The following is an 11,605-nucleotide window of genomic DNA, read 5'->3' on the forward strand; positions in this document are numbered from 1 at the left end:
AAGAGATTGGATTTATACCCCACCCTTCACTACCCGAAGGAGTCTCAGAGCGGCTGACAAACTCCTTTCCCTTCCCCTCCCCACAACAGGCACCCTGTGAGGTAGGCGGGGCTGAGGGAGCTCTGACAGAAACGGCTCTTTTTCAAGGACAGCTCTGAGAGAACTTGTGACTGACCCAAGGTCACACCAGCAGCTGCATGTGGAGGAGTGGGGACTCAAACCCAGTTCTCCCAGATTAGAGTCCACGCTCTTAGCCACTACACCAACCTGGCTCCAAGACATACCAGCTGTTCGTCCCTCCCCCAATATACAGACACCCCACCTCCCCAATCAACCCTTACCCAAAACCTCCGTCTTGTTTTTGCTGTTGTCAAACTCAGAGCCGCAGACCTCCACCTCCACAAAGGGACAGACGATGCTGCGGCCGTTCTTGGGGAGGTGCCGGGCCCCTAGGATCTATGGGGAGGAAGAAAGGGAAAGAACTGAGCCCCATGGCACCGTAAAGACCAGTGAGGTTTCCAGGATTCAAGTTTTCGATAGTCAAAAGTCCCTTCTGGCAAAGGGATATGTGGGGAGGAAGACTGAGTTGAGTTACACGGAAAGGGTAAGGTCCGAGTCCCGAAGGACCTTAAAGACGAACAAAGAGCCTCCTCAGGAAAGCTCCTCCATTAGCACGTCACAGCCTGGGGAACTCCTACAACAGTGATAGCGAACCTTTTAGAGACCGAGTGCCCAAACTGCGACCCAAAACCCACTTATTTATCGCAAAGTGCCAACACGGCAATTTAACCTGAATACTGAGGTTTTCCTTTAGAAAAAACAACTCATACATTTAGATTAATATAATCTAAACATAGTAAGGAAAGCAATCCCAAATGCTTTCATTGACTTAAAATTATTTGGCAGAGAGTTCGACACTTTAATGATGGTCTGGGCCTGGCTGGGGCGATGGCACGCGTGCCCACAGAGAGGGCTCTGAGTGCCACCTCTGGCACCCGTGCCAGAGGTTCACCACCACTGTCCTACAAGATAATGACTCAGCCCTACCCCACCTTCCTGAGTAGATATAAATCACCTGCCTACCATTCTTCTTCTCACCTTGACACAGAGAGTACTCCGCCTCTCTGTGTTATACCTCTGAGGATGCCAGTCACAGCTACTGGCGAAACGTCAGGTCCTACAATGCCAAGACCACGGTCACACAGCCCAGAAAATCTGCAACAACTAAAAGTCCCTTTGTCGGGTACCATATCTGACCCGACACCACGGTGTCAAGCGTTCAGTTTCGCTTCTCTCCATTATGCTTCACTGCTTGCCATCTATTTAGGGGAGGAGGGTGCTGTGGGGTGAGAGTGTGTAAAGCGAGTGCCTGCTTGTAGCCATAACCATCTTTCAAGTGGCACCCCTCAGCCGGTGCACGTGGCCTTGGAGACTCCTTTGCTAGGCTAGCATAGATAAGCACTGTATATCCTGTCAGGGTGCCATGGTTCCCTGGGGGCTGACTGCTGACGTACGTGTGGCGTGTTGGGGGGCTGTACCGGATCTTACCTATAACTTCTGGATTTCGCGCGGGCGTTCTTTTGTCCTGATCAAAAGATCTGAAACCTGATGTAAGCATACCTCTAATAAACATCACTGCCAAAAGTGTTGTGGAGAATGTCTTGACTGGGGATCTGACACACAGCCGCTTTCGCGCACGCTAAATAATGCCATTTCAAATCCACTTCAGCGACCGTTTGCATGTTGCCAGTTCACCCAGTAAAATCCAGTTGCAAAGTGTGTGATTTGTGTGTGTGGAAGCGCCCCATATCTGACAAAAGGGAGCTTTGACTCAAAACCTGCTACTCAGGAAACCTTGCTGTTCTTTAAGGTTCCACTGAATTGAGGTCCCTAAGGGTGGGGGTGGGGGTATAGAGGGATTGTCCTAGTCTCCTCTCTCTCTCTATGACCCCCCCCATTCAACCTACCTGCAGCTGAATAGTAATCGGCTCCACGAACTTCAGGCTGCTCTTGTCGAAGGGGTCAAAGAGGTCGTCCCGCATGATGTTCGGCTGCAACACGTAGCCGCTGCGCCCACCCAGCATGAACAGCGCCTGGTTCAGCTGCATCGGCTTGTCTGGAAGCACAAACCCGTCAGCACTCAGAGGAAAGAACCCGGCACGGCACTGAGTTCCACAGGAACGTGCTGCGTCAGTATCCAGAGTGTGGGGGCCAAAACCACGACTAAGGAAGGCTCGCCCAAAGAGTGCTTGACACATGGAATTCCCTGCCACAGGAGGTGGTGGCGGCTACAAGCACGGACAGCTTCAAGAGGGAATTAGGTAAACATCTGGAGCAGAGGTCCATCAGTGGCTATTAGCCACAAGGAATAGATTGGAACTCTAGGTCTGGGGCAAGGGATGCTCTGTCTTCTTGGTGCTGGGGGGGGTCAACAGTGGGAGGGCTTCTAGTGTCCTGGCCTCACTGCCGGACCTCCTGGTGGCACCTGGTATTTCTGGCCACTGTGTGACGGACAGAGTGTTGGACGGGATGGGCCTTTGGCCTGATCCAACACTGGCTTCTCTTATGTTCTTAGGTTCTTATGACCACTGAGGTGGGGCCCCAAGTCCTAGTGTGCAATTCTTACGAACGCCTGCTTGTGAGAGCTTAATGTCAGCTATGCTGCCATGATGTTTATGGGCAGGAGTGCATTTGCTTGACCTGTGTACCAGCTGCTGCTGCATTCCTTCGTTCCTTATTATCTCTGACCTTGTAGGCTGCCTGTGTAGTGTCTTCCCATCAATTACCGGTGGGACTAGTCTCGATTCCCAGCTTCGGCTCTAACGGCCTGGGGCCCCATTCTCCCGCACGCGGGAGTCAGGCCGATTGGCCTAGGGATGGGGGTGTGTGCATACGAATACACTTACACTTCCTTCCTATCATGGGACAGACACTCTTCTTTCTGCAGAACACGACACGATTCTTACGGAATCCGTCTCATTCCTTTCGGAAGACATCTAAGCCACCCTCCAGCCCTATGGCCTGTGAGGACGTTGCCACCACTTATGGTAGGTTCTCAGGGTAGAGAAACCAGAAGGGTCCCTCTGTCGCTTCTCTCATGGTTTAAGAATCTGGCCTTGCCCTGCTCCCCAGTGTCAACAACCATGTGTTCTATAAGTCTGGCTGTAGATCATATCAATCTGTTTGACAGGAGCTGACAGCTCAGGGTGTCAGGAGAGCTGGCTTCAACTGGTTCTGTCTAGTTGATAGCAGAGCTAATTAACAGTGACTCAGCATTGGGTCCTGATTGGACAATGCTAGTATAAGTGTGATGCTGTAAAATGTACCATCCTTCCTGATGGAAACCTGGTGTCTGCATGAGCATTTTGTCATTCTGTGCAATATATTGGTGGAGGCTCGTGTAAATAAATTGTATATCGTTTTACACCAAGCCTATAAGACTTACGTCTTCTTTGATACTCTCACACCACTTGCAACCTACAGTGGGCTGGCACCGCGCAAACCTCGACCCCCAGGAACGGTGCCCACCACAAATCTCCAATGAAAGGAAGAATAGGAAGAGATTGGATTTACACCCCGCCTTTCACTACCCAAAGGAGTCTCAGAGCGGCTTACCATCTTCTTCCCCTCCCCGCCCCACAATAGACACCCTGTGAGGTCGGTGGGGCTGAGAGAGCTCTCCCGAGATCTGCCCTTGAGAGAACAGCCCTGAGAGAACTTGTGACTGACCCAAGGTCACACCAACTGGCTGCATGTGGAGGAGGCATGGGGAATCAAATCTGGTTCTCTCAGATTAGAGTCATAAGAACATAAGAACATAAGAGATGCCAATGTTGGATCAGGCCAAAGGCCCATCCAGTCCAACACTCTGTATCCCACAGTGGCCAGAAATACCAGTGCCATCAGGAGGTCCACCAGTGGGGCCAGGACATTAGAAGCCCTCCCACTGTTGACCCCCCCAAGCACCAAGATGACAGAGCATCACTTGCCCCAGAGTCCCTATCTATACCTTGTGGCTAATAGCCACTGATGGACCTCTGCTCCATATGCTTACCTAATTCCCTTTTGAAGCCGTCCTTGCTTGTAGCTGCCACCACTTCCTGTGGCAGTGAATTCCATGTGTTAATCACTCTTTGGGTGAAGAAGTACTTCCTTTTATCCGTTCTAACCCGACCGCTCAGCAATTTCATGGAGTGCCCACGGGTTCTTGTATTGTGAGAAAGGGAGAAAAGTACCTCCATGCTCTTAACCACTACACCAAACTGGCTGTCTACCAACTAGCTACCAGATTAACGTTGGCTTCATGGCCAGGATTCTGGCTCCCTGACTGATGCCGTGAGTGTGGGCCAGCGACGCCCCTTTCCCCAATACCACTTATATCAAGCAATCAAATGCCATTTAAATCCCTCCAGTCACCGGTTGTTACTCTGCATTTTAATCTCAAACTTGCTCTCAGCCATGGGATTTATCATGATTAGACTGTGCTTGTTCTAGTTCTGTAGCTCAGGAGCAAATCGCCAAGCGAGCGCTGTGCCGTGACCCCGGGAAGGGAGGTGCCCCAAAGGGTCAGCCCTTCTGCTTCTGATCTCTGCGATCCAGTGTGGTGCAGTGGTTGGAGTGTTCAACTATGGTTTGCCAGACCCAGGTTCAAATCCTTGTTCTGCCATGGAAATGCACTTGGTAATCTTGGGCCAGTCACAACCAAGGCTCCCTCTAAGCTGTGGAGTCTTGTGAGCAAAAATTCTACTCTGTGAGCTGCCGGCATTAAAGTTGTGAGCGAGCGACTTGGCTGCTGCATCAATTCGTTCGCTCTGGAGCCCCATCCTTCCTGAGCGGAGACAAAAACGAGTGAGCTGGAGGCTAAAAAACTGTGAGCTAGCTCACACGAACTCAGCTTAGAGGGAACAATGGTCACAACACTCTTCAGCCTAACCTTGTTCTTGTGAGGTTTAAATGGAAGAAAGGAGAATAATTTAAGCTGTTTTGGGTGCCCAGTGGGGAGAAACGCAGGGTGTAAATAAAGGATAAAAGAGGACACAGGATCTTATTCCAAGACACTGAAAGGCTGGACAACACATCCAATTACCATGTCAGATTACACAGGGAAGCCATTGAAATTGATAAACATAAACACAATTTCAACAGGAAAGAAGAGAGTTTAAAAATAAATAGGGCATAGTTTCCTGTCCTGAAAAACACAAAATTCTGTACATCTTATAACAGCACTACAGATAAGATTAGCATTTCAGCAGCCAATCCATATGCAAAAGAACCTCCTCAGGAAAGCGCCTCCATTAGCATGTGTTCACAGCCTGGGAAACTCCTACAAGATAATGACCCAGCCCTACCCCACCTTCCTGAGTAGATATATGCTTGGGGAGGGGGGGTGTTCAACAGTGGGAGGGCTTCTAATGTCCTGGCCCCACTGGTGGACCTCCTGATGGCACCTGGTGTTTTTGGCCACTGTGTGACAGAGTGTTGGACTTGATGGGCCTTTGGCCTGATCCAACATGGGCGTCTCTTATGTTCTTATTACCTGCCGACCATTTTCCTTCTCACCTTGACACAGAGAGTCCTCCATCTTCCTGTGTTATACCTCTGAGGATGCCAGTCACAGATGCTGGCGAAACATCAGGGGCCACAATGCCAAGACCACGGCCACACAGCCCGGAAATTCTACAACAACTAACTGATAAAACTCAGCCAGGCCTTTATCTAGAAAGGATGTTTTTGTGTGACTGCCCTTATGCCTGCATGGCTGCCGGCAGGTACGGCAGAGAGGGGCCACTTACCGGGCGTCTGGAAGTTGAGGGCGACCAGCTGGCTGCCGCAGAGCCACATGGGCAGGGGGTCGTAGTTGGAGGAGTCGAGGCGCTGCCCTTTGGGGTAGACGCGGCTCAGCTGCCGGCGGTTGTACTGCAGGAACTTCTTCCCCTTGCTGCGGTTGGCATACTTCTCAGCCTTGGTCTCGGGAAACGAAGACATGTCCCGGTAGCACGCTTTCTCGGTGCCGATTTCTAGAAGGGAACAAGGACAAAGAGGAGGTTTGTGGTGTTGACACAAATGACCGGGGCGGAGAGAACACAACTGAAGTTTCTATGTGCACTCTGTGGAGAAAGAGGACAAGAAACTTATTTTTGAAACGAACAAACTTGCATTAATCCAGGGCTGTTTTGGGGCAGGAACGCACAGGAACGGAGTTCCGGCTGGCTCCCAAGTTGGCCACGCCCAGCAGGAACTCATTAGCATAATAGGCCACACCCAATAGCAGGAACTCATTAGGATTGGCTACATTAGGGGTGTGTGGCCTAACATGCAAAGGAGTTCCTGCTATAAAAAAAGGCCCTGGGTTTTGACTACAAACAAGGTAAACAGAATAAGAAGCAAAAGGTGGGTGTGGCTGGATGACCACACTTCTGGTAACATGGGGGTGCGGCCTAATGTGCTAATGAGCTGTGCTGTCAGGGGTGTGGCCCAATATGCTAATGAGTTCCTGCTGTTGGGTGTGGCCTATTATGCTAATGAGTTCCTGCTGGGCTTTTTCTACCAAAAAAGCCCTGCATTAATTCATAGAAAGCGGGAGAAAGTAGAGCTCGAGAGAGTGTTCCTTCACAGAGCACATTGAGAGCCACTGGTTTTTAGACCCCCGTGGAGGCATTCTTCTAGGAGATGAACTTTTTACCACAGGAGTTTGGTCTTGGGGAGGGCTCATTCCGCCAAAGGAAAGTGCCTTGTGGGATCCAGCAGTCAAAACTCATGGCCGCAAGATGTTATGTCAGTACAGAAGCCCTGGTGAAAAGAGGCTGTACACGACAGGAGGAGGAGGAGGAGGAGGAGGAGGAGACTGGATTTACCTCCCACCCTTCACTCAAGAGTCTCAGAGCGGCTTCCAGTCTCCTTTCCCTTCCTCTCCCTACAACAGACACCCTGTGAGGTAGGTGGGGCTGAGAGAGCTCTTTCAAGAGCTGACCTTGAGAGAACAGCTGTGAGAGAACTTGTAACTGACCCAAGGTCACCCAGTAGCTACACGTGAAGGAGTGGGGAATTAAACCTGGTTCTCCAGATCAGAGCCAGCTGCTCTTAACCACTACACCAAATGGATTAATTCATATGTGGAATTCCCTGCCTCCGCAGGAAGTGGTGGCGGCTACAAGCACAGACAGCTTCAAGAGGGGATTGGAGAAACATTTGGAGCAGAGGTCCATCTGTGGCTGTTAGCCACAAGGTACAGATGGAACACTCTGTCTGGAGCAGTGATGTTCTGTATTCTTGGTGCTTAGGGAGCAACAGTGGGAGGGGTTCCAGCCCTGCTGGTGGACCGCCTGATGGCACCTGGGTTTTGCCCACTGTGTGACACAGAGTGTTGGACTGGATGGGCCACTGTCCTGACCCAACATTGGCTTCTCTTATATTCTTATGTCTGGGGCAGTGATTCTCTGTATTCTTGGTGCTTGGGGGGCAAGAGTTTTCTTGGTGCTTGGGGGGCTGTATTCTTGGTGCTTGGGGGGCTTCTGGGGTTCTGGCCCGGCTGGTGGACCTCCTGATGGCCCCTGGGTTTTTGCCACTGTGTGACACAGAATGTTGGACTGGATGGGCCATTGGCCTGACCCAATATGGCTTCTCTTATGTTCTTATGTCTGGGTCAGTGATGCTCTGTCTTCTTGGTGCTTGGGGGGCAAGAGTGGAAGGGCTTCTGGAGTTCTGGCCCGGTTGGTGGACCTCCTGATGGCCCCTGGGTTTTTGACCACTGTGTGACACAGAGTGCTGGATGGACCACTGGCCTGAACCAATATGGCTTCTCTTATGTTCTTATGTCTGGGGCAAGGGATGCTCTGTCTTCTTGGTGCTTGGGGGGGGTCAATAGTGGGAGGACTCCTAGTGTCCTGGGCCCACAGTTGGACCTCCTAATGGCACCTGGTATTTTTGACCACTGTGTGACCCAGAGTTTATTTTTTAAAATATTTTAATTAATTTTTAGAAATAATAGACACACACATAAACACCGAGACAAAAACAAACATAAACATAAACAATATTTCCTGTATACAGCGATACAACTAGTTCTAGACAATATTGCAACTGAGCACACTTTTTTTTTATAAAGACCCTTCTTTTAAGATTTAACTAAATACAGGGATTTTTTGTAGAAAACGCCCAGCAGGAACTCATTAGCATAATAGGCCACACCCAACAGCAGAAACTCATTAGCATATTAGGCCACACACCCATGTTACCAGAAATGTGGTCATCCAGCCACGCCTACCTTTTGCTTCTTATTCTGTTGACCTTGTTTGTGGTCAAAACCCAGGGCTTTTTTTGGAGCAGGAACTCCTTTGCATGTTAGGCCACACACCCCTAATGTAGCCAGTCCTAATGCGTTTCTGCTGTTGGGTGTGGCCTATTATGCTAATGAGTTCCTGCTGGGTGTGGCCAACTTGGGAGCCAGACGGAACTCCGTTCCTGTGCGTTCCTGCCCAAAAATAGCCCTGACTAAATATATTCCAATTAACCTTCACAATTTAAAGTCAACATTTTTTTATAAGGTTCTCTCAACGTCTCAAATGGTCATTAACCACTAAATATCCTTTTTCATTACTCTGAAGAATTCCTATCCATATATTTTCAACATCCTTTGTCAATATCTTATTGCAACTACTATTATATACTTGTTTTCCCAAATAAATATCCACCAGTGGCATGAATTTACTACAACTTATAAACAGCTTAGCTTCCCACCTAATTACTCACCCCTTTCTGCCATTTTCCCTTTTAATCATTATTTATTCCAGCAGTTTATGAAATACATATCACTGAAATTTTCACTTGTATAAATTCAAAATGGGAAGTTGACTCTTCATCAAAATTAATTTCCCTCCCCTTCTCTATAATTCTATATCTAGCTTTCCATCTCACTAACGCAATATCTAATTTTCAGTTTTCAATGCAAGATCACATTATAACAGAAGCTCTGAATTCATAATTCCAATTAAACATAAATCAGCAAAATTAATCTCTCATCCTTCCAATAACTTGATTTCTTCTCCTTAAAATTTATAGCTTACATTTTTATATGAATCCCAATTTTATTTTATATGTGTGTGAGTTAACTTTTAAACTTCTAAACTTCCCCCTCTGTATTTCAGCCATGCTATTTCCACTAATTTATTTACAAAAAATCTAGTAAATACTTCATACATACAACATAACAAAAACAAGAAAAACAAACAACCCCCCCAAAAAAACCCCATGATTCCATTTTTCCAACAAGCATAGCATTTAACTCTTCGTCAAGGTTAATAATTTTTTCTCCTTCTCTATAAGTCTATATCTAGCTTTCCTTCTCTATAACACAATATCTAACTTTTCACACAGTGCCTTAATACCATATCTCATTATAACAGAAGTCCTAAATTCATAATTCCACTAAAACATAGATCAACAGAAATAATCTTTCATTCTTCAAATAACTTAATTTTTTCCTGAATATTTGTAGCTTACATTTTTGTACCAATGAGCCCCAATGTCTTCTTTCTTTGTGTGTGTGTGTGTATTAATTCCTAGGCTCCCCCCTCTGTGTCTCAGCCATATTATATCCAGTCTTATATTTTCCATCTTAAACTTCCAGCCACACCATTTTTGCTCCCCCCCCCATTTCTCTCTTCTTTGCTAGAACTTCTCTGCTTATTCGTTTTTATTAAGTCTGTCTTTATATAGGACGGCCTCATTGTCTCCTTTTCCACTCCTATACTGGGCTGATTTTCGTCAAACGACTCCTTGGTGTGGCAAACTTGTTCCTCCTTAACGCTCTGTTTGGGCTGTATCGGTTCTTCCTTAATTTCATTATCCGGTTGTATACTCTGTCGTTTTTCAGTTATATTCGCACAAGCCTCTTCAAATCCTTTTTGTATTTCCTTCTGTATGCCATCTCTCAGTAACTTCAGAAACTGCTCAACAGTTAATTCTCCCACAATCATGTTATTCTTCAGCTCATCCTCCTCAGTTCCCTCTGCAAGTGCCATTTTTGCTGTCCAATTAATTTCAGCTCAAATAACGTAACTCTTCCTTTGGAGCTTTCAAACACCTTTCTAAGACTTTTAATCACCATTTAGGATATTTAACTTAGTTGTCAGTTGTGATCAACGAAGTTTTTGACCCCGTAATCAAAAAGAGAAGACATCTATCTTTCCCACATTCCTTGTCTGGCTGCTAATTGCCTCTATCTTGGGCAGACCAACTTGGAGTAACTTTATCTCAAAGTCCGAAATCTTGGCTATGAATAGAGTTAGAAATATGCGTACTCACAGTCCCAATGTTGCTGTATACATTCAAAATCAAGAAAGCAATAAAGTTAAAATGGAGGTCGCTGTTAGGCAAGGCATGGCGGCCATGCCTTGCTCCGTCCGTTGCTCTCGCTTGATAACCACCACACCCCTGCATTTGCCGTAGGGGGGCGGGCAAAACAAGCCCTCTGCAACTCATTCCCCCTCCAGGAGAATGAGCGGGGCCCACACGAGATAAGGGGGGCTCCAAATGAGCGGAAGAGGAGTGGGCAGCTCCGGAGCAATCCGACAGCTGCTCCGTATCATAGCGCTGTTACCGGAAACCTGTGACCCAGAGTGTTGAATTGGATGGGCCACTGGCCTGATCCAACACTGGAGAGCCAGTTTGGTGCCGTGGTTAAGTGCGCGGACTCTAATCTGGGAGAACCAGGTTTGATTTCCCACTCCTCCACTTGCACCTGCTGGATGACCTTGGGCAAGCCGTAGCTCTGATAAGAGCTGTTCCTGAAAGAAGAGCTGTCAGAGCTCTCTCAGCCCCACCTACCTCACAGGGGGTGTCTGTTGTGGGGAGGGGAAGGGAAAGGAGTTTGTAAGCCGCTCTGAGACTCCCTTGGGTAGTGAAGGGCGGGGTATAAATCCAATCTCTTCTCTTCTTCTTCTAGAATGGATCCAAAGTCCTCCAGCACAGCTAGATCAAGGGCTTCAATCTTCTGAAACACAGTCTCCTCAGACCTTTGAAACTCTGTTTTTTATGTTGGATTGGATGTGTGTGTGTGTGTGTTGGGGGGGGGGAACACTCACTCTCCTCGTCGAAAGGCACTGGACGGCAGTAAACGACCAGTTCGGACAGCTCCAGAGCAATCTTCTTCCTCCGCTCCATGATCTTCCCCTCTTGCATCTGCACAGGAGACACCAGGACAGAAAGTCAGCAGGGACCCTCGACAGCCAGCATCTCCACAAGAAACACACACACAAAACAGCAGCAAAGAAATCCACTCTTGTTCCTAATCTCAACCGTAGATGTAACTCACAGACACTCAGGGCGGGCTGCCTTTCCCAAAGAGGAACAGGAAAGCAAAGCAAACCCAGGGGTCATTTGGGGGGGGGGGACGGGGGGACGCCATCCCCCCGGGTGAGGTGCGGGAGGGCGGGGCCTGGAGCTCCCTGCTGGTGCCCGCTGGAGGTCGCCGCCGGCTGTGGGGAGGACACACTTCCGGTGATGTCAGGGGGTGTGGCATATGCTAATGAGTTATGCTAATGAGTCCCCCTAGCTCTTTTTCTACGAAATGACCCCTGTTCACCTGTCCGTTTGTTGAAGCTAAAGG

At 48.3% G+C, this 11,605-nt stretch overlaps 1 protein-coding gene across 1 annotated transcript in view; it reads right to left on the reverse strand.

The window, feature by feature from the left end:
• Positions 1-11,605, reverse strand: part of LOC107121439 (1-phosphatidylinositol 4,5-bisphosphate phosphodiesterase gamma-1-like) — a gene marked incomplete at its 5' end in the record, with an annotated part of 59,781 nt that overhangs the window by 11,070 nt on the left and 37,106 nt on the right. Inside the window, 4 exons of the mRNA XM_015424347.1 lie at positions 342-456; positions 1,968-2,116; positions 5,793-6,017; positions 11,082-11,178. Coding sequence (XP_015279833.1) covers positions 342-456; positions 1,968-2,116; positions 5,793-6,017; positions 11,082-11,178 — 586 coding nt within the window. The remainder of the gene's footprint in view (positions 1-341; positions 457-1,967; positions 2,117-5,792; positions 6,018-11,081; positions 11,179-11,605) is intronic.

The sequence above is a fragment of the Gekko japonicus genome, unplaced genomic scaffold, assembly GCF_001447785.1.
Source record: "Gekko japonicus isolate JY-2015 unplaced genomic scaffold, Gekko_japonicus_V1.1 scaffold3999, whole genome shotgun sequence".
Taxonomy (NCBI): Eukaryota; Metazoa; Chordata; class Lepidosauria; order Squamata; family Gekkonidae; genus Gekko; species Gekko japonicus.